General features: G+C 34.5%; 1 protein-coding gene across 1 annotated transcript in view; it reads right to left on the reverse strand.

The window, feature by feature from the left end:
* Nucleotides 1–22,404, reverse strand: part of LOC134839829 (echinoderm microtubule-associated protein-like 2) — a gene marked incomplete at its 3' end in the record, with an annotated part of 62,013 nt that overhangs the window by 17,670 nt on the left and 21,939 nt on the right. Inside the window, 2 exon segments of the mRNA XM_063855452.1 lie at nt 1,474–1,596; nt 1,700–1,837. Coding sequence (XP_063711522.1) covers nt 1,474–1,596; nt 1,700–1,837 — 261 coding nt within the window.

The raw sequence follows: 22,404 nt of genomic DNA on the forward strand, positions 1-22,404 counted from the left end.
TGACTACTCAGCAAAAATAATTTCTCATATACAGGTTTTTGTAGAATTAAACCTTCTAGATTTTTGTTGGGCTATGAAAGAGGCTTCTTGTGATAGGCGCGGATCCCGCGAATTTCTCGAGTGGGGGACTTTCAAAAAAATTTTTACAAAAATTGCCAAACTTATTTTAAAGTTGACCAAATTGGTTTTCTGAGGTCTTCCAAATGACTATGAAGAGCCTCATTTGACCAAAGTTTCTGCGCCGGAGGCAAAGTTTTGAAAAAACAGTCCAAAAAAGGCATTTTCAGGCAATTTTTGGAAAACTTTGACCAAAGAATCGGCAGGAGGTCGAATCCCTGAGGGGGGGGGGGGGGGGGGGGTTGAGGGAAGGGTTTTTTGCCTTCTCCGCTTTCCTAAATCCGCTACTGGATTTATATATATACATACACAGATTTTTCACCAATTAACAAAAGTTTCAGCGTAATTCTTGATTAATTGAAAAAAATGATCCATTTGGAACCAGTTCTGAGCTAGTATTTATAAACCATTTATATTAATGATAATACTATCGCTATAAAGTATTACTAACTAACCAAACATATTCCATCACTAACACTGACATTTATTTGTAGTGTTGAAATTACTTGTAGTTTCAGCACCAGAACAATTCGAATAAATCTTAGACTACAGTTGTTCTTCTTTTGGACAAGCTCCAAGAACTAACTCGCAAATACCAGTATACACTAGATATATTGAGTACCTAAGCTGAAATTACTTTATGAATAAGCTACCTTAAGCATTTACTCGCATTTTTGGGGTATAGTTTTGGTTGAGAATTTCGGAGAAGTGTTAATTCTGGTGAAGTTTTAAGCAACTTTTGTTCTCTTCACTTTTTGTCAAATTTTAACCCAATTTGAGAAAAACGTGTTTGAAAATTCAAGTTTTCTTCGTTTTGTCCGGATAATTCAAATCAGCACTGTAATTCGGAGCTTGGTGAAGCTTAAGTAATTAAAGCAAAAATGAAACCTCGATCTGGCTGCGTAACGGAAAACTGCTTCAGATTTGAACTCATTTTTCAAATTGGCGACGCGGAACACCAACAACTTGTGGGATGGGGATGGATCTCCATCTCATTCAGTAGTTTCTGATTGAGTACACCACACCGTCTGTAGTACTAGACTAAGTGGTTGCACGAGCCGGCCGGATAGGCTCGTGCAACTACTTAGTCTAGTACTGATCATAAACCTACTATAACTTCCTCGTCTCAAATAAATCTACTGGAATATAAGAACTGCAAGTTTGTTATGAGGTTATATTTTTTAATTGAATCATAATGATGATTTGATTAGTGAAACCTGTCAATATAATCATAACAAAATTTTACGGGTTAATTATTGGCTCTAAAATAAAAAGTAATTTACAATCAGCGAAAAAGCCCGGAGCACTAACATAAACAAAACTTCGAGCGGTTTGCACTTGGTACCAATAACTTGCCTTGAAAGTCATGAGTTTTCTAAGAGGGTTTGAGGACATGTCCCACACATGTATAAACCCATCTCTTCCTCCTGTCAGCACCTGCGAGCTCTCTTCGTTTACTACAACTGTAAACACTGCTCCCTGAAATGGCACACAGTTCAAATAACAACGATGAGCACATTTTTAGATAAAACTAAAAATTGAAAGTATTTTAATGAAATTAAAACATAGGTTTGGGAATTACTTCATGGCACGAGTCTATATGTCTGATGATTGATTGTTCTGGGCCCCAAACAATCAGTTTTCCATCGGAATCTCCAGTGTATAAGTTACCACCGTTGTCGAACGTGCAGCTAACATAGATCGGTGCCCTGCCCACTCCCTGTAAAAGCAAAGAAGTCCCATGAATATATTCAAGCAACCAAAATTATGGCTAGTATGGGCTATGCTGGCTTAGTATCAACCCCTGATATAAAAACTTCGATCCCCGGGTCGAGATCCCGCTCAAAAACCGCTCAAGATATGAGCGGTTTGAGCAATTTTTCAGCAAAATTTGAGCGGTTTGGGCGGTTTGGGCGTTTTTTTTTGGAAAAACCGCTCAAATCTTGCTTAAAAAAACCGCTCAAAAACCGATCATTTCTTGCGGTGATTGTGATTTTTGAACGGTTTTTCAAGCAAGATTTGAGCGGTTTTTGAGCGGACTTATAAATAAAACCGATTAAAACCAACAAAAAGGCCTGGAAAGGCAATGTGACCCAGGGTTGACATCCATATACCGAAAATGCTTATTTTAAATTTCCCCACACCGAAAAAGCTTATCATACAATTGCCTGCAGCAAATGTATGTAAGAGTGCTAATCATACAAGTTTCATACAATTTCAAAAAACCATTGAAAAAAGATTCAATCTAGTTTCTCCGGCTATTTGAACCAAATACAACAGTCTGGTGATGAAAAATAAGTATGTTTATTTTTTTTTGAAAAAAAAATGGTTATCATACAGTTTCCATATATGAAAATTGTATGATAACCATTTTTTCAAGAAAGGCAAGATTTTCAGAAATTGTTCAAACTTGTTTATAAACAAATTTAAATTATTTATATCGAGCAAAATAAACACTGGAAAATATGTAAGAATTGAGCGGTTTGAGCGGTTTTTTTAGACAATTAGGCTCAAAATCTTGCTTCAAAATGAGCGGTTTGAGCGGTTTTTGAACGGTTTATCTAAAAAAACCGCGCAATATTTGAGCGGTTTGAGCGGTTTTTTTAGACAATTACGCTCAAAATCTTGCTTCAAAATGAGCGGTTTGAGCGGTTTTTGAACGGTTTATCTCAAAAAAACCGCTCAAAAACCGCGCAAGATTTGAACGGTTTTGAGCGGTTTATCTTAAAAAACCGCTCAAAACCGTTCAAATCTTGCGCGGTTTTTGAGCGGTTTTTTTAGATGAAACCGTCCAAAAACCGCTCAAACCGCTCATTTTGAAGCAAGATTTTGAACGTAATTGTCTAAAAAAACCGCTCAAACCTTGCTTCAAATTAGGTAAAAAATCTCGACTCGGGTCAACTTGTTTTCGAGCTAGACCCACTTTTTACATGCTGTCTGATATTCTAAATGTTGGTCTGAAAGTTTTTGATTGTTCGCTGTTTACTAGAAGAATTTTAGTAGCTGATTCTAATCATCAATATTTGCAATCGAATCTGGAAAGGGAACCTGCTCATTATAATTACATAGAAACTATAGCAAGAACCTTTATCATTCCATCTCGTCAAAACCAGTTTATTCAGGAAAATATTTTCAAAAATGCCCCAATCAGAAAAAACCTGTTGCAATGAATACAAGTTCAGCTGTTGCAGAATCTTTTCATGAAAACCCTTCCAGCTATCAGCAATTTCATTTGAGAGAGCTTAGAATTATTCGGGGTGGAAGAGCAATTGTTTCATTAGATACAGCTTCTCCTTGTCGTGTTTATGTTACAACAAGGAAAGCAAGGCAGTTTAACAAAGTTTTCCCAACTCTTCCTATGGAATATTTTCAAAATCACTATATTCTTGTTTTTGACTTGACTTCAAAACAGGATGCAGCTGAACAGTTGCATTATCCAGAACTTAGTGGAGAAAGCTTGGGATTAGAAACGTTTCTCCAGTTTCCTTTGGAGCAAATAACGGAAGTGATAGTCTTGGAAGAAAGACTATCAAATGTTTGATTGACAAATTCGGAACAGTTGCTGAAAATGTTTACTTTTTTCGAGCTTTCAGGTTCCTATTAAAATGTTTTAACTTTCTTGAGACTTTCCATCGTTATTATCTCTAGGCTATCTATTTTGTTTTTCATAAGAGCTAAAACTCGAAAAAACTAGTGAATGAATGCTGTTTAATTAAAAAACCACGACATTTTTTCAACTGAATAAGGCTTGTGTATGGGAATTTGTTGATTCAAAACCTAAATGCATGTAAGTCATTAATCATACTTTTTTACCCTATTTTACACTACCAAACTATATTTTTCTTTGTTTTTAGATGCAAATCAGTTGATAATTGCAAAGAAGGATATTTTATCACTTCTGCAAATTATTGAAAGAACTCCTGAGCTCAGGTTCAAGTACATTGGATCTTAGTCCTCTGATAAAGTATCTCACCTAACAAAGTTTTGTTTTGCAATTTTTAACTCAGCCCCAATCATGATCATGGATTATGATTGCTCGACTGGACAAAAGTTACTGTTTTGCTGATGCTTTGGGTAGAAAGAGATCAACTTACTCTTTTTTGACAAAAAACATTGGCGGATGTTACTCAGAAAACTACAAAAAACTGATAATTTTTGTGGACTTTACGCAATTTATTCAGCGTTTCTTCTTTTTAAACTCTGCCAGAGAACGTTGAATAGTTCATGATGTGCAAGTTTTGAATTTTATTAGTAATTTTAAGAAAATGTGTTGTTTTTTATTTGTAAGTTTAAATTCTGGCAGTAAATTTACTATACGATGCAGTGATTCATATATAGTTTTTGTAATTTAATTTTTTTCTCTCAAAATTTTGACTTTTGTCGAAGCTTTAGAAGGTTTCAGCATAGGTAATGTTTTATAAATAAAGATTATCTTATAAAATTAGTTAATAGGTTGAATTAAAACAAAACTAATCGTGTTTTGAAGTTTTTTTAAAAAAAAAATCAGTTTTGTTGAGAAAAAATCTAAATTTTTTCTCAAAAACTTTTACCATTGATTTACCATGATCCACCAAACTAATTACAAGACCTTCATTCCGCAATGTACATGTAAATAACCAGTGATATTCAACAATTAGATAACGCGCACCGAGGTTTTTGCAAAAAAAACTAGACATTTCCACACAAAAACGAAAAAAATTTCGTTTTTATTACCATTCTCCTACCGTCACACTGAAACCTTACCATTGGTATTCCCTATCTTAATACATTAGGAAACCTTTTTTCTATCTTAATGAGTTCTTAAATCCCTACAATGTATTGAAACATCTGAAACTTGGCATCTGAAACCTGTTATCTTAATGCATTGGGAAACTTTTCCTCTATCTTAATACATTGGGAAACGTATAGCTTATGCTATTCCATAGGGTGAAGACCGGATAATCTATAGCCTATGTTAGTACATGGGGGTCTTCGATCATTTTTCAAATTTCTTTCGATGAAGGTAACAAAATCTAACGGTAAAAAATCTTCGGTGAATTTCCTCAGAAGTAGAAATTATATAGATATAGACGGAAAAACAAGAAAATTTAGAACAGATCAGTTTTCCGGGTTCGAGGAAAGAAAATGAAAAAATTTTGCGATAAACATATTTTGTGTCCAGTGGGTGACCATTGATGTTGTGGTCTTGTTGAGCGCTCGATACAAACAATACAATTATATAATACGCTTGTGGCTGATGCTCCTGAATGAGGATTTTTTTTCAATTAAACTATCTTTGAGTACAATAATCCACGATTTAAGATAGATCAAACAAAAAACAATCGAAAAACTCAGATCAAAGCTTATTTTAGTCTCCAGACAAATTCTATAATTTAAGAAAAAAACATCTGGAGCGGTAGGCATCTTAACTCAAACGATGCATCGATCAGAATAGGGAGAATGTGAAAACCGTGAGAAAATGTTAAGCAAGCAGGGATTTCAGTCTACTGTTCAGTTTGCAAACAGCAAATAGAGAGGAAGAAGAACACCAGCGTTTGTTAAAACGAACTCTTGAAGCAAATGCGGCTTGAAACAAGATCCGACGAGATAAAGCGAGCAACGTGATGCAAAAGAGCCTGGAGGAGTTTGTGAGAGCAACTCCTGATCCGAAACAAAGATTTGATTTTTGGGGAAATTCGGTTTCATAGAAGAAAAAGTGGATTAAATAACAAAAAAAAGAAAAGCAAGCATTGCGAACACATAAACGAAAGTAGTAAGCAAAGACCCAAAAAACACAGGAAAAGCGTCGATTATTGCTTCATCAGTTCCGATAAACAAAAAATCGGAGTCGACTATCACTACGAAAAAAACGGTGTAAAGGAATTCGAACATCACAAATGCTATAGGACACTTTTGGGAAGCTAAAAAGAGGGTTTCCGATACAGTGCAGGAGCAATTGACACACGAGGCAGAAGCGATGTTTGAGAAAAGGATAACTGATTCAGAGTCGAGAGATGATGAAAAAGAAGGATCCATTTTAAAGAGATTTTCAGCAAAGTCAAACGGTGGCGGCGTCGAGAGAAAATGAAGCTAACGGTAAAACCAGTTTTGGAGAACAAAGAGTGAAGCCAAACAAAGGGGGCTCGCAACCGAAAACTCAGGACGAGGAAAAACAAAAACCGTCGGCACAGAAGGCGCAAAACCTAAAGTCGATAGCTAAAGCAAAAATAAATTGAGAAGAAGCATGGACAATTAAAATTGGCAAAAAAGACCAGACCAATGACGTCAACGCCATTTGTCCAGAGTGTGAAAAGAAGAAAAGGAAAAATTAATCAGGGAATTTATGAGTCCCGAAGAGATTCTGCAGGAGTTCGAGAAGGATGAAACAACTCATGATGAGCGACTGGAAATGCCAGAGCAGATACTAAACAGACCCATAGAAAAGACAGTAGACGGGATCTGTTTTACATAAAACTTGCAGTCAGTTTCGCCTGGCGAAGTGGCGGAAACGTCTCTAGAAGGGTCTGAAAGAGTAGACGAAACACTCAGACGAGAAAAATACGTGCACCAGTTAAAACTGGTGGTCGCGTGGACGAAGTAAGGAGGAAAATGAGGTCGAATGAGAACAAAGAACCAACCAGAAACAGTAAACCTGTGAAGCACTGGGTAAAGGCAGTAGAGAACTAATCACGAATTAGCCAAGGAATCCAATCGGGTATCCATTTTGTCAGTTGTAAAAGTGTTTTTTCACTTGGATGTTCCCAAGGAGAGCTCTAAAATTGAACAAAGATTTTGATGCAGAGTGAGTAGCCGGACTGACACGAAAAAGAATAAACAGGCAGGAAAAAGAAGAGAGAATAAAAGTGAAACAACTTCCCTTTTTTATTTCATACTAAAAAACTGACCGCTTAAAACTGAGATTTAAAGCTCATATAATATTATCTGTGCTGATAAAGTTATCTACAGAGTTTATTTTTCTTCCTCAAAGAGGTGCAATGTGGTACTGCTGAGACAGAACCCAATTAATCTGTAAAGTTATTGTTTTGTAAAATGACGTAGTGCTGGTTTTCATCAAGGTCAACCTTGATGCTTGATCTAAAGAGTCATAGCCTACATCAGTTTACAAAAATTGTGCAATAAAAAGCGGAGTTTACTCTCTATTGGAAGATTATAATACCTTTTTGAAAAGAACCGATCTTAACAAATTTTCATGAATTTTATGAGAAAAAGCTTAATCGATGTTTTTGAAATCATGAGTGAACTTTTTTATTAGGCATTAGGAGGCCAAACATTGCACATAATAGATGCACATTTTTTGTCTGTATGTTCCTGTAATCCAGAGAAAAATCTTCAAAACTGTTTCAAATTGTAAGTGGGTTTCATTTACAAAATTTCTGCGTACAAATACATGTAACGTTGGTTTTGTGGGCACATTTCTTTTGTTGCGGGATCCGCAACAAGTAAAAATGCTTAGTTGTTCTGGATTCCGCAACTGTAAGTGGATTCCGCAAAATGTAAGTTGATATCACAAGTTGTATGTGGAATATGGTTTATTACTGAACGTGCATGGGAACAAATAAAAAGTAGAGCTGGAAATTTTATCTATAGCACTGCGGAATTTTAAACAAGGACTTAACCATTGTCAGTGAAATTGACAAACAAATCTTAAATCATTGGTTAACTAAGTCAGTGGATGTCCTCTTTCAGTATCACCCAGAGAATTTCCTCAATTGAGGGACTTTCTTCAATTGTTCGGGGTCGTTGGAAACACAATCACTAAATGAAATAATTAATTGGTTCTAATATGGTTCAAAAGTCATCATCATTATCAACTTTTAAACTAGCTCACTTGACTTTGCAATTGAGATCGAAGTTGGATGCTAGACAGGAATTGATATAAAAGTTGGGTAATTAACAGGAATTGAGATCGAAGGCGGTTTTAAGTTATGACAGGAACTGAGATCGAAGTTGGATGTTTGACAGGCTATGAGATCAAAATTGGGTGTTTGACGGGAAATGAGATCGAAATTGGGAGTCAGTTGCGGGGCAGTAATTGAGATCGAACATCTGGTAACTGATCAAATACTTTCAAAATAAAAGGTATAAATTAAAACGAAATTAAATATCTAACTGAAATCCGCAACCTAATTCGGATTCCACTTAAAATTTGTAGATTTCGCTTGCACATGCAGATTCGCGATAGCTCGATTTAACAATACACATGTCTTTTCAATTGTTTGTTGTTTGCGCTAAATGTTCCGATTCCTCAAGTACTGTTCCGGATTCCGCAAACTCACCCATTTTTGGAGCATTTTTGAGCGGTACAGTGTTTTAGGTATTTGCTTATGGAAGCCAAAAGAGCAAAGAAGATCAGAGAAAAGTATAAGGTTGCGGATTCTGCGACAAATCTGATTTTACCCAGCTGCGGAATCCGCTTACAATGCGCAGAATGAACAGTTTGGCCTCATAGTGCAATTTTCATAAATTTTTTCTGAGAGCAATCAATTTTAATAGCCTTGAAATCCGTAACGTGAATAAATTAGCCACGATATATGGTTATCTAGGCAATATTTTAGACAACAGAATCCGTTACAATATTTTTTTACCCATGAAGTTTCGGCGCAGGTTCTTAAGTCTTACTATGGAGGACATCTACTTCTTATGAAGATGTTGAAACAGCTTCATGGAAAGTTGAAGCTTGTTTGAATTTTTATCTTTGCTTGAACAATTTTTTTAAATCAGTATTACGTTTCAACTTTGCTGAATATGGTAGCTTCTCAAATTACATACTTCTCATAGGTCATAAACTGAAAGATTTCCTAAATACTACAAATATGAAATTTTTCCCAAATGGCCTTAAACTGAAATGTATCTCAAATGCATACACTTTAAGTTTTCACGCTCCCCGTCAATTTGTTTACGAGAAACGAAAACCCGGACTTGGAATTGATTGCTTCCAAACAAATGATGAGTGAAAATTTTGATGGGAAAATTGATCACGAGAAACAAATTAAAAACATAATATTTTGATAAGAATTCTGAACAATTTTAGAACGTCAACCAACAATTATTTTAACAACTTTGCAATTTTATACCTTTTTCGATAAATTATTTCTCAATAAAAATTTATCAATGAATCTCTTGAGTGAGTTGATGCCATTTTGGAAATTTGTCATTTTTATGCAATTCGATAAGTATGCTAATTGAGACGTTATCCTTTCAGTTCTTTTTTCACGTGCTCATACTCCTGTCGTCCCTTTCAAATTGCTACAAACAACTGACCTCAGAAAAAGGCAGTCCAGTAGGAGCAATTTTTTTCAAAACTCGTTTGAGACATCTTTACTTTGGACTTTTGTTTTTTTTTGTATTTCTAGCTACTTTAATAATGCTTCATTGAGTTAGGACCGAAGTGTAACTCATAGAGTAATTTCGGATAGGGTACACCGTCTGCTCGTCACGCTATCTTATTTTCGGCCGGATAGATTCGTGCAACTTCTTAGTCTAATACCGATCCTAATCTTACTCTTATACTATCTAGTCTCAGGTTGTTTAACTAGTCTCTGCTAGGCTCAATAGATCTAGGGTATACTGGTTTATTGCGGCTGCTGAAGTGCTCGGGAGAGTCCAACTAATTTCTAAGTTAAATTCAAATCTCTCTGGTGCTGAAATTACAAGTAACTTCAGCACTTACAAATAAGTGGGTTGTTAGTTAGATGGATCATGATTGGTTAATATTAAATACTTTACATTGGTAAAACATTTAATTTATCCAATCATAAAATGTAGTTTAGATCAGGTTCCACCCATCCGGGTTTTACAGAGTTTTTTAGAATAGTTCTTCTGCAATTCGAAGGATGGATGATGGACGTTTGTTTTTGGCGAACATCATAATTTTCTTCCGTTTCCTCTTTTGTTAGGGAAGTTCCAGGAAGCTGGAGTTAGAGACATAAGACGTTGTGTCTTCTAGTGACAACGACTACGTCTTTGCAACAAACTCAAATCTGATTTCAGAATGGTTTGCTATGTCAGGTTTTTCTGTTCTGCGTGGAGAACTTCTTTTGTGTATGATCTAGTTTGGGAATGGCGTGGAGATTGTGCGTGGAGGGGATGCCTGGTTACTCGGATCTGTACGTATACTTGAACATCGAGGTGGTCATTGGTCTGGTTCAATGAAGTCCTTTTCTGCGAGGTCAAGTCGTACTCTAAATCCTTTGAGTTGTGATTGTGAGCGGCATATCGATTGTAGTTGGTCATTCTCTCTCGAGTGTAGTGGGGTCGTCTTGTCTTTTGATGTTCGTCCTTGGTGTTGTATTCTGATCTATGTATTGCATCATGTGATTTTACATTTTATAAAACTTTTATTAGTTTAATATTTTTTAATAATGATTTTAGTTAGTTGTTTTCACAAAAGCTTTTTGTTTTAGTTCGGTTATTTTGAAGAGTTACTCACACTTGAGTAGCTCTTATTAAAAATAGTGGTGTGGTCACAAAGCGTGGATGTAGCGCGGTGGGTTAGGCCGGCTATAGAGCATGCTCAGGACGTCCTTCCTGGTGGGTTAGGCCAGGAGTGGGAGTATGATTTCATGCGGTTTTTGTGAGGGGTCCTGTTATGTGACAACGTTTTATGTTGAGTTTGTTGTGGTCTTACTTATGTTTTGTTGGTTGTGTCCTTTTTTCAAAAATCAAATTGTTTGTGGTATGGGTTTGTCTTTCGACTTTTTTGTGTTTTATTATTTCTTTCTTAGACTTTATAATAGTCTTCAAAAGAATAAATTATCCAGTTTTAAACTGGGTTAATCCGGTTTGGGTACCGTTGGTTTCTTTTTCTAAGTCATGCTGTTATTCTATGATTTGTGGTATTTAGTAAGCTGCGTTGGTTAGTTTTGTTTAGTATATGATTCCTTTCCAACCGGGTTAAAGGAAAGTTTGAAACATGTTATTATATGTTAGAGTTGTTGAGTGTGAAAACTTGAAACTGAAATTCATTATTTTAAACAATTCTTCGTGGGCGAGCTGTGCAAGTGTGGATAGAATTTCTGTGCGAATGAATGAAAATATCAAAAGGTTAGTACTGCATTTGCATTTATTTAATGTACTACATAGAATTTAGAAATTTACTGCTAGTCATGGGGGAATATTAAGATACAAATTTTCATCATAATTAGATTTACTGCTTGTGGGGGAAAATTTTAGAAATGAATTTACTGCATTGGTATTAAATTTATAAATCTATAAGTGTAAGAGATTAATAGAATTTTTGAAATTTGTTTGATGAAATTTGCGATTTTTATTTGTCTTTTGTGGTTTTTGTAGGTGATCGTCGGATGAAGGCTAAAAATCTAAAGAAAACATGAATAAAGTATGGTGAGTTTTTTAATATTTTAATTAGTTAGTAATATTCATTTAATTCATACTTACCTGTTAGTCGTCGGGGAAAAAACCGTGGGGGAAGATGTCGTGAATTAGTTCTGAAGTTGTTAGTAGTTTAGCTAAGATGCGGATGATATTTTTAGTCTGAAGCAGTGGCCAAAGCAATTGAAGTGCCTTAATAGTGGTTAGTTCTTCAGTGCCAACTGCAAACTCATAAGGTGTGTTTTGGATTAGATTATATAATTTGTGATTGAATTTAGTGTTGTGGATGAATTCTAAAATTGGGATTTCTATAGGTTGTACAAACTCGTGCGGGATAAGGAAGGGTCGGGATTCTTCGGCGTTGAAGGTCTTGGTGATGGGACAGAAGATGTACATTTGGGTTATGGGGTCATAATTACGAAGAATACCATGGAGGTTAGTGTCTTTAATACAATATGTGAAATTTAGGAAAAATGGTGAAGTGTATTTGGAATTAATGAATTGAAAACGATGGTGTGGTTGTCTAGAAGGTGTGTGTAGATCAAAGTGATTTTGGATGAAGCGATAATAACTATATGTGTGGGTTTGTTTAGTGCGCAACATAATATCGTGTGAGCAGTGTAAATCTCTTTCGTGTGGTGCAAGAAAATGAAAGGTTAGTGAAAATATTTGGAAGCGTTCTTTAAAACTTTCGTATGCTTGTGTGTCTGTTAGTGCTTCTGAAATAATGTGATCAAACTTTCGGTCGAAGATGTTTAGTGTGAATGTATATGGTGTCTTGATGAAAAATTTCTCGGTAATTTGTGGATTAGCGAAGCGATCGTCGTCTAAGAATTGATCTTGGTTAGCTCTGATGATGTTATGATCATAGTATTCGAGTGTATATTCGTTAGCTCTAGGTGCAGTGTGTGTTTTTAGTGATTTTTTATATCCAACGTAAGTAAATTGTCTAGGTGTTAGTGGTGTAGTGAGTCGATATAGCATGTCCGTATTTCGTTCTATATCAATGTGAGTGTTAGATAAAGGTAAGCAAAGAGGGTTAGTAAAATGATAATATGAGGTCCAAGAGAGAGTGGGCATTAAAACGTATTCATCTACAAAGTTGCGTGTTTCGTTAGTGTCATGGGGGGTGTTTAAGGTGTATTGTGGGAATGAGGGTAAGGTGATGGCTAAAAATTCTTTTGTGTTAGTATGCTTGGGGTGGTTGATGTATTCACGGGCTGTTCCTGGTTTTGCTGGGAAAGGATGGTTGGGGAACTTTCTTTTAAAAGTGCGGTAAGCTCTATTAGTGTTGAGTGAAGATTCAGTTGATGTGGATGATGGTGCTAATGATTCAGTATAATTTGAAGAGGGTGTAGGGGTAGGGGGGTTGGATGAATTTATTGTGGAGGAGATTTGGTTTATGGTTGGGGTATTAAGGTGGTAGGGTTGTTGTTGAAGGGTAATAAAATTATCTAGCTCTGGGGAGATTCGGGGGGTGTCTGGAGAATGAGATGATTGGTCAGAACGGTATGAGGAGTAGGTTGGGGTAACTTGGGAAGCATAAGAGGGTGTGGGAGGAATTGGGTCAGGGTTATTGGATAATATGGGTTGAAAAGGGGGTTGAGAAAAATTAGAAGAGTTATGAAAATTATTGGATGGGGATGGTTCTGAGTCGGCAAATTCATCGGGGGTTTCAATATTCGGGTTATTGAGTTGTGAGATGGAATATAAAACTGAGATGTGTGAATTAGTGTCGGAATTCATGCCTGATGTTACATTACTAGATGGAAAATCGGGTGGCGGAAAAGCAAAAAGTGGTATTATTGGGATTGGAGAGGTAAGATTGGTTGGGTGGGAATTTGATCGGTGTAGTGATCCAAGTTGGCGGCTCATCGTGGGCTAAAAAAATGATTATTTTGAGACTGAAAAGCGGTGGTATGGGGTTGTTCAATAATTTGTTCATAAGTATTATCATCTTGTGACTGGTGTGTCATTATATGTTGAATGGGACTTTGTGATGTGGTGAGTCGAAAATTTGGATTATGTGTGATGGCTAAGTTGCGAAAATTTCGTGGGACTAGGGATAGTGGATGGTTACTTGGTAGGGCTGGTAATTGTGGTGCCGTTGGCGTTATGTCTACATTGTTATGTTCTTCGTCGTATGTATTTTGTCGTGTTGTTATTTTTGTGTTATATTCTTTTATTTGTGCGTCTAAAAGAATTTTGTTTATAGATGTAGAAAAGATTCCAAAAAATCCTGCAAATAGTATGCGTGCTACACTTGCTTGTCTGTTTACTTGTGTGTGTATAGCACATGTGTTGTAGATTCCTTTTAAAAGTGAGAAAAGAAATCCAATGAAGTTAAACATTGCGTATAAAATAGTCAATTTTTCTAAGATGTAGTAGGGCCATCCTAGAAAATCGAGGATCTCATTTTTGAGTGTAACAAAGCTAAAAATGTTAATTGGTGATATATCTTGGGGACGGTATTTTTCACCGTTTAGATATATGTAATCTTTAATGTCCTTAAAATATCCGCTATAGTCTTGCGTGTAGATATCGGCAAATCCTGCGGTTTCTGCAAGTTTGCGTAAATTTTGGTCTATTGATTGTCTTTGTATAGTGTCCATTTGTGTTAATAATTCTTGGAATTGTTGTGTTCTAATGTGATGTTGAATATCTGATTTTGAATAGATTCCTATTGATTGTAAGTCTATATTTGGGTTTCGAGCAATAGCGCGAATGCTTTCTGGTGAAAATTTTTTGAGTGATTGCATTAATGTGGGATATGGTGTGAGAAGATAATATTTATTTTCATCAGGGTTTAGTTGTACTACATTGTGGCTGTTTTCTGATCCACATGGGACTGCGGTATCCCAGAAATAGGTTCTTCGTGAAAGTGTATCCACGAAATGTACTTTATTCTTATAAAAGATAGGGATTCTTTTATAACATCGTTTATCTTCAAAAACGTATAGTGGTGATACTTTTTTAGTACAAGTATAAAACCATAAGATGTTTCCTTCATAGTCTAAAAAATTTGATCTATTTCCAGATAATAAGTATCCTGCATAGGGTATTTTTAATACTGCTAGTGCAAGTGATTGTAATATTTGTGTTCGTTCTAATTCGCATAGGTGGTGTAGTGTTTCTAATTCGGAGAGTGACATTTCTTGAAAAATTCGGCTAATTGTATAATCTAGTTTCATATCTAAATGAATATCATAGTGGATATTACCGAAATATGTAGTGTTCATTAGTGATAATTCTTGTAAGCGTGTGCTTCTGGTGTCCTGAGGTTTTAGATGTCCACCAGGTTGTCCGTTGTTTTTTTGAAAATTAACTGGTATATAGGATGTTCCTTCGTTTAAAGGATGACCTGTGGCATATGGGTCGATTTTTATTTTTCCAGTGGTCATGTCGAATCCTTTTTCGTATTCAACTAATATTTCAGAGTATTGTGTTCTGTGAAGTGGATTCCTGTATTTACATGCAAGTTCTGTTTCTTGATATATTTGAAAACGTGTCAATTTGTTTTCTATATTGTCTATGTTTCTAAAATTAGAACTTAGTTTTCGTGATGGATGGACTTGTTCATATGGAATTGATTGTATAAAATATTTTTCGTGAAATTTTATCATACGAGCGTGTATTTTTGCTACTTGAAATGTTGTACATGTATCTTCGGGGAACCAAACAATTGTTGCTTGTGTTCTCGTTGTAGGGTCGCAATAACCTTGATCATTTTTACAAGGTAATCGGATTCCTTGATAGATCATTGTATTATCTGATAAATCTCGTGTTAGTTGTATTTTTTCGAGTTGTATTTTCCAATCGAAAAACATTATTTCTTGGTATCCTTTATTTTTTGTGTCTGCTTTGCAGTTTGATGGGTCATTTATACCAATGTGTGGTATCCAATGTTTATCGTGTAGGTCATAGGTTAATCGTCCGTGTGCGCCGTTATACGGGTATTTTTCGTCTAGTTTTATATGTCCTTGGTGTCTTTCAAGTTGTGATTGATGTACAGAGTCTGAAAAAACTTGAAAATTAACTAATTTTCTTTGGGAGTTTTTATTTTGTGTGATGTTTAGTCTTAGTAATTCATTTTTACAATCGTCGGGATTGAGATGTAAAAGACGTTCTATATTACTTTGATAGAATGATTCATGGTCAAGTCGGTTTTTGTTTCCATTCGAGACTTGTGAACAATGTACTTTCTTTTCGGAAAATGTTGCTGTGAATTTATAACCTGTAACTGTTGTTGCTCGGGCTTTTGAATAGAGTGTTGCTATTACATCTGTGGTTTCTATAGCTTGTGGTTCTGTTTCACATTGTGATACTTGATTTATTGCATATTTATGTAGTGTTTTTTGTTCATTTTCTTCACAATCGTAATGTGTTACTAGTAAATCTTGTGGTCCTGTACGAGGAGAAGGGTTTATGTTTTGATTTGAGATTACTAGAAAAGGGAGTTGGAGAAAAATTAATAATTTTAGAATATACATGTGTATGATAATCCTGAGTATGGATTATAAAATGTAATGTAGCCAATTGTGTTTTTGGTATATCTGTCGTATTTGTATATTACTTCAGTAGTTATAAACGGTGGTGGTAGTGATTGAGCTGTTATGTTAGGTGGATTTAATGGGTAGGGATGTTGGGTAATATTATTTAACTTAACTGTGATTTCAAACTTTAATTGTAAACTGTTTTGTTGGAGTATTTGAATATTGTGATCACGGATATCGTTGTGAATATCTTGGCGATATTGTAATCTATTAAGTGCCCAGTTATGAAGGCGGTTACTTTCTTGATGTTGTCCAAATAGTGGTGGAGGTGCTGTAAATGTATTCCAATCTAGTCTTAAAGGAATATTTATTGATGATTGTTCTCGATATCTGGCGTCGAGATTATTTGGAAAGTTTAAGTTAAAGGGTGGTGGTGAAAACTGGCTTATTGATGGTGTTGATGGTAGTGATAATGTTTCTGGTAGTGATGAGGATGTTGTTGTATCCGTAGAAATATCTATGGGGTCATTGACTAAATTTGGTTCACCTTGTGTAAATGAATGTGTAGTCCAATATGGTAGTCGCGATGCCTGGTTTGGGGGGTTAAAGGGATTTTCACGTATTTGTTCAGATGTTGGTGTTGAACCTAAGTAATCTGATGGTAGGCTTGAGGTGCTACGTTGTGAAAGAAGCGTAGGGGTTTCTGGTAATATACCAATGGGATTTTCTGGAGTGTTTTGTGATGGGGATTGAGGTATATCAAAATGAACTCGGGGAGTTTGAAGATTTCTGTTTCGTCGAGGATGTATAATTTGTCTATTTATTTCGACTGTATTTTGATTTTGACTAGAATTTCTTATTCTACTTAGTTCTTGTGGTAGTGTTGGGTATAGGTTATATGTTGGTTCGCTTAAAGGTGCTTGTCGTTGGACTGGTTCTAGTGATTCTGATAAACGAGTATGTCGTTCTTCAAAAGTGTATGGATTGTCTTGAAAAGAAATTCGTGTAGATGTTTGAGGATTTTGAGTAATTGAAGGTGGTGTTTGGTTATCTTGGGATGATGTCGGTGAAGACTGATTCTGTGACTGTTGGGTAGCAATTTTTGATGGTTTTTTGAATTATTACTTTAGTGAGAAATTTTGTGTTTATTATAATATTCTTCCAAAAAAAGAATTAGAAGGACTGTTGCTAGGGCAAATGTGAGGATTGCTTTCTTTATACATTTACAGATAGTCAAAATGAGGGATGAAAAAAATGTTATGAAAATTACAAACAATAAAAAAATATCGGTTCTACTGAAAATTGTTCGTATCATTTAGACAAGTTGTTAAAATCGTACCTGTGGATATATTCAAGGGTTTTGGAAAGTTGGAGGAATAGTTCGAGAATAGTGTAGAAAATTAAAAAAATGTTACAAAAAATGATTAGGATTATTAGAAAAGATTCAAGTATATCAAAAAGAAATATTATAAAGGCTTCAAGTATTGAAAAAAAATGTTTAAAATTTATAAGTATTTGAGCAACTGTTTGAGAGAAGAGCATTTAAGAAATGATCTCTTGGTCGAATATTTTTTGCTGTTTGAGGCGATTTTCTAGTGTGGTCGAATTATTTATTAGTTTTTTGACAAGTGGGTTGAGTTTTGTAAAAAATTGTTGGGGGCAATTTTCATGGTGACTGGGAGGTCGTCTTTTTCTTTATTTTTGTTTGTCAAATGATCCGGGGTATGGTGAGATTTTTATACTTTAGGCTAATTAAAATCTTCATTTTGTTACTTTAGGCTAAGTTATCAAATTTGTTTTGGGGGTATTCGTGGTCTGAGTTGGGGAAATATTGTTGATCTTTGGGTTATTAGATAAGGGAGGGGTACGGTATTATGGTGATATTTATTTTAGTTGTCAAGTTGGAGTGATTTGCTTATTTTTGACCTGGAGGTTGTAAAGTTATAGTTAGAGATGTGCCTGGAGTTCTAGATTATTCGTCTAATTGATCTTAGTTAGAGAAAGTGGCGGATTGGATGAATCCTATTGGTCTATTTTGAACTAGGATTATTGCGTACTTGTGAGCATGTTATTTTGAAAAATTGAAATGAAAAATGTTACGGAGGTTTCAAGATTGTGAAGTATGAAATCTTAAAATTACTTTTTAAATTCTACTTTCTTTAATATTTTAGATTGGGGGATGAACATTTTGTAGTTTTTACGTGGTTGATTTCGGAGTCTTGTTGTTTTTCTATGTTCAGATTTGTCTATTTCTTCTTGGGGTATTATTTGTTCTGTCATTTTTCTATTTTTTCTTTGTTTTGGAGATTCTTTATGGTTTTGTGTATTGTTTTTGGTGGCGGTTGGTTTTGTGTTTTGATTTTCGGTGGGGTTATCATTTTGTTCTGTGTTTTTCAGATGTGGTTCATTTTGAATGATTTTTAATCCTGTGAAAGAATATAATTGAGTTAATTCGCGGAGTGCGTATTCTTTTGGGTAATAAGGTAATAGGTTGTTTCGATGTTGAACGATTTCTTTTGTGTTTGAGTCGGTAATTTTATATGTGACATCAGTGGGTTTTGCAATTATTTGGTATGGTCCTTTTCGAAGGGGTTGTAATTTTTTAGAAATTCCTTTTTGAGTATTAAAATTAGGTATTAAAACAAATGTTCCAATTTTTAAATCGGAGGCTGGTGTAAAACGTGAATTGATTTGTTCATTGATGTTTTGTCTTTGTAATAACTTTTTTGTTATTTTTTGATAAATTTCATTGTGTTTTTTATCTCTATTTAGAATCCATTCGGTGTGTGTACCGGAGGCTAGTTTAAGAATTTGTGGGTGATGAAAATGATCTTCATCATGTGTATGTAAAGGTAGGTTATAACAAATTGAGTCTTTATTTGGTTGACAATAACCTTGTGCGTTTTTATGAGAATTTGCTGTAAACATTATTGGTTTGCGTGGCTTTTGGTTAAAAACCATTTCGTATGGTGACATTCCTAAAGTTGTCGTTATTTGTGAATTATATGCTAAGGGAAATAATTTTACATCTGCTGACCATTCGGTATATTTTGTATCATTTCCGTTGATGATACATCTAAGATATTCTTGTAATGAACGGTTCATACCTTCGACTAAGCCGTTTGTCCAAGGTGCATGAGATGTACGTGGTTTGTGTTTAATGTTATATAAATGACATAGTGTGATAATTTCATTATTTATGAATTCTGTACCGTTGTCTGTAACTAAAATTTCTGGTAGTCCGAATTTTGCTATCCAGTGTTCATAGAGTGTTGTGTAAGCGTAATAAGCGTTACAATGTGGTACTGGGTTAAGTGCTACATAATGTGTAAATGCGTCAACAATTACCATAATGTAGGAGTTTCCTTCTGATGAGGGTGAAATTGGTCCCTTAGTATCAAATGAGATACGATGGTTAAAGTACAAACTTTGTCCTTTAAAATCTTGTTTTTGTGCTATTTGTTTTTGATTTGGGTAAGGTTTATTTAGTTGACATACTATACAATCATTGCATAGTACTTTTATCCAAATTGGTGCATTTGGGAAGTAAAAATTTTGTATAAAATTTGAATATGTTTTTTCTGATCCAGAGTGTCCTTTAATATTTTGTGTATGTGAAATATTAAAAGCTATAAGAATCATACTTAAAGGGAGACATGGAACTGTAGATTCATTCAGGTTATACTCTAAAAGGTCTGTATTTTCGTTAATTGTTGTGTTGTTAAATTTGCGAAAGTATCGGAGGAGTGTTTTGTTTCTTAGAATGGTTGAATCTGCTTTGATAGGTTTAGTTTTATATTTGTGCCATGATTTCAGTTGTCGAATTACTGGGTCAAGGTTTTGATATTGTTTCAGTGTTGAAATTGTAATTGTTTCTGTTGGGGGGAGAAAAATGTTTTCGATTTCTAATTTAGATAAGGGTATTGTGTCAAGTGGGTCGTGAAGGTCAAAAACTTGATTTATTGTGTATTTTGAATCATTTGTTTGTGGTCCTGATAAATTTATTTTATCAGTTAAATCTTCTTTTTCAATTAGTGGAAAATGGTCTTTTTTAGGCGGGTGTTGTTTTGTTCGTTTTTGTTGGGTGTTATTTTTTATCCATTGAGAATATGGGATTGGTTTAAAAGTTGATGTTCCAAGTAAATCAACTTCATAATGATTATTTTGACAATCTAAATAAAGTGGGAAATGTTGTAAACTATTTATTTGTGATTGTTCAATATCAGTTTTTACTGCATATTTGCATTCCAATCGGGGTGATGTTTCGTTTTCTGCAAGGTAGAATTTTATGTTTTTGGGTATTTCAACTGTTGTTTTTCGTGTAAGTAATTCAGGTGGTGTATTTCGACTTAAGGTGTCTGGTAATGCAAGATTTTTTCCTGCAGTCCAAACTATATGTAAGTTTGGAAATTTCATTAGAATTAGTTGAAATCTGTAAACTCGGTGGTTTGGGTTAGATTTTTGTGTAAAGAGAAAGATGATTGGTTTATGGTCTGTGAATAGAACTGTTGGATGTTTTGATCCAAGTATCAGAAATTCATATTCTGTCAGTGTATATATTATGGCTGTGCATTCTCTCATTAGAGTTGAGAGTCGTAGCTCTGCTTGAGTGAATAATCGAGAATTTGCTGATATGAGGTTCATTTTATTTGTACCATTATGTGATTGTAATAGTGCTGCACCGATGCCAAAGTTCGAAGCATCGCACATTGCATAAAATGGTTGATTTGAATCTGGAATTGTGTTTGAAATTTGTTCAGTTAAAAGTTTCTTTATTTCTTCAAATCGTGTTTGATGTTCTGTGTTCCATTCAAAATTATTTTGTTGTCTAAGGATGTTATAAAATGGTCGTAGATATAATTGCATTTTATAAACATATTTACTTAAAAAGTTTAACATTCCAAGAAATTCTTGGATTTTCTTTTTATTTGTTGGTGGTTGAAGTTTTTGAATAGCGTCAATGCGTGATTTCAATGGAGTGATTGTTTTTCTTTCTATATTATGTCCTAAGAATTTAACTCTTGTCAAAAAGAAGTGTGATTTATCGGGGGCGGCCTTCAGATTTTCGTTCTGAAGTATTTGGTGATATTTTTCTAAAACATTGAACATCTCGTCTTTTGTTTGTGATTGCATAAAAACATCGTCTAAATAGGTGATTGCGTTTTTCTTGAGTATTAGTGGTCTAAAAATTTTGCTCATAAAAGCTGAAAATGCTGCTGGTCCTATGGATATTCCATAGAATAAGCGGTTGAATTCATATTGTTGGTTTCCTATAACAAATTGTGTTAAACGTCGTGATTGTTCATCTAGTGGCATTTGATTGTATGCACTATTCATATCGGCGGTTGTAAAGTATTTGCCGTTTATTTTTGTTAAAATAACTTGTATTGGTTCAATGGGCCAATTACATTTTGATTCATCTATGAGTGAATTGAGGTATCTAGCGTCGAGAACGATTTTTAATGATTCTCCTTTAGCTAGAATGATAACAGGGTTGATGAATGTGTTGCCTTTTGGTTGTTCTTCTTTGTTTACTGGTGATATAATGTTGTATTGTTCTAAAATATCGAGTAATCTGTTCACTTTATCATGTAAGTGAATTGGTACTTTACTTGCTCTCTGTTTTTTGAAAACTGCGTCTGGTTTTAACGGGAGATGTAGTGATGAACTGATTTTGCCAACATCGAATTTTGATGTTGCATAGACTGATGAATATTTAATTAGCTGTTTGGCTAATTTTTCGAATTCGTCTTGTGTTATTTGTGAATGTTGGAAATTAAACATTGTTAAAAATTTCTGTTGGTCCTCTGTGTAGTTACTTATATTGAATGTAGGTTTGAAATATGGAGTTTTTGTGAAATAATCCGTATTTCTGTTTTCGTTACTTATTATATTATTTATAGATAATTCTTCATTAAGAATTGTAGATTGGCAAATATCTAGTAATTGGAGTATAATATTTACGCGATAGGCTTTTTCGTGTATTGGTGATATTGTAGCGTTGGTTTCACAATATCCTAAAAGTCCTAAAGGTAATGTTACTTGGTAAGGTGTGTTGTTATAGACATGTAAGGAAATGATATCGGAATTCGAATTTTTCAAATATTTTATGGATGAGATTGTGATTTTGAAAAATTTGTGAATAGGTTTGAATTCAAATTCTGACATATAAAATTTTTGTTTGTTTTGTTCTTTATCATATTGGTGAACTTGTTTGATTGAAAAATTATAGATATTTCCTGATAGTGGTTTTAGGTGTTTTCTTTGTTTGTTAAATATCGGGTAGAATTTTGAAAAGAATGGTGGTTGTTTATTTAATCTTTGAAAAAATGTTAAGGATGTTTCTTTTGTTTTTGTATATTTATCTTTGATTAATATTTTACTATTTAGTATGTTAATTGTTGGTATATACTTCGAAATAAATGGTATTCCAATGATATTATATTTAATGTCAGTGATATGG

Source organism: Symsagittifera roscoffensis, chromosome 2, assembly GCF_963678635.1.
Source record: "Symsagittifera roscoffensis chromosome 2, txSymRosc1.1, whole genome shotgun sequence".
Classification (NCBI taxonomy): Eukaryota; Metazoa; Xenacoelomorpha; order Acoela; family Convolutidae; genus Symsagittifera; species Symsagittifera roscoffensis.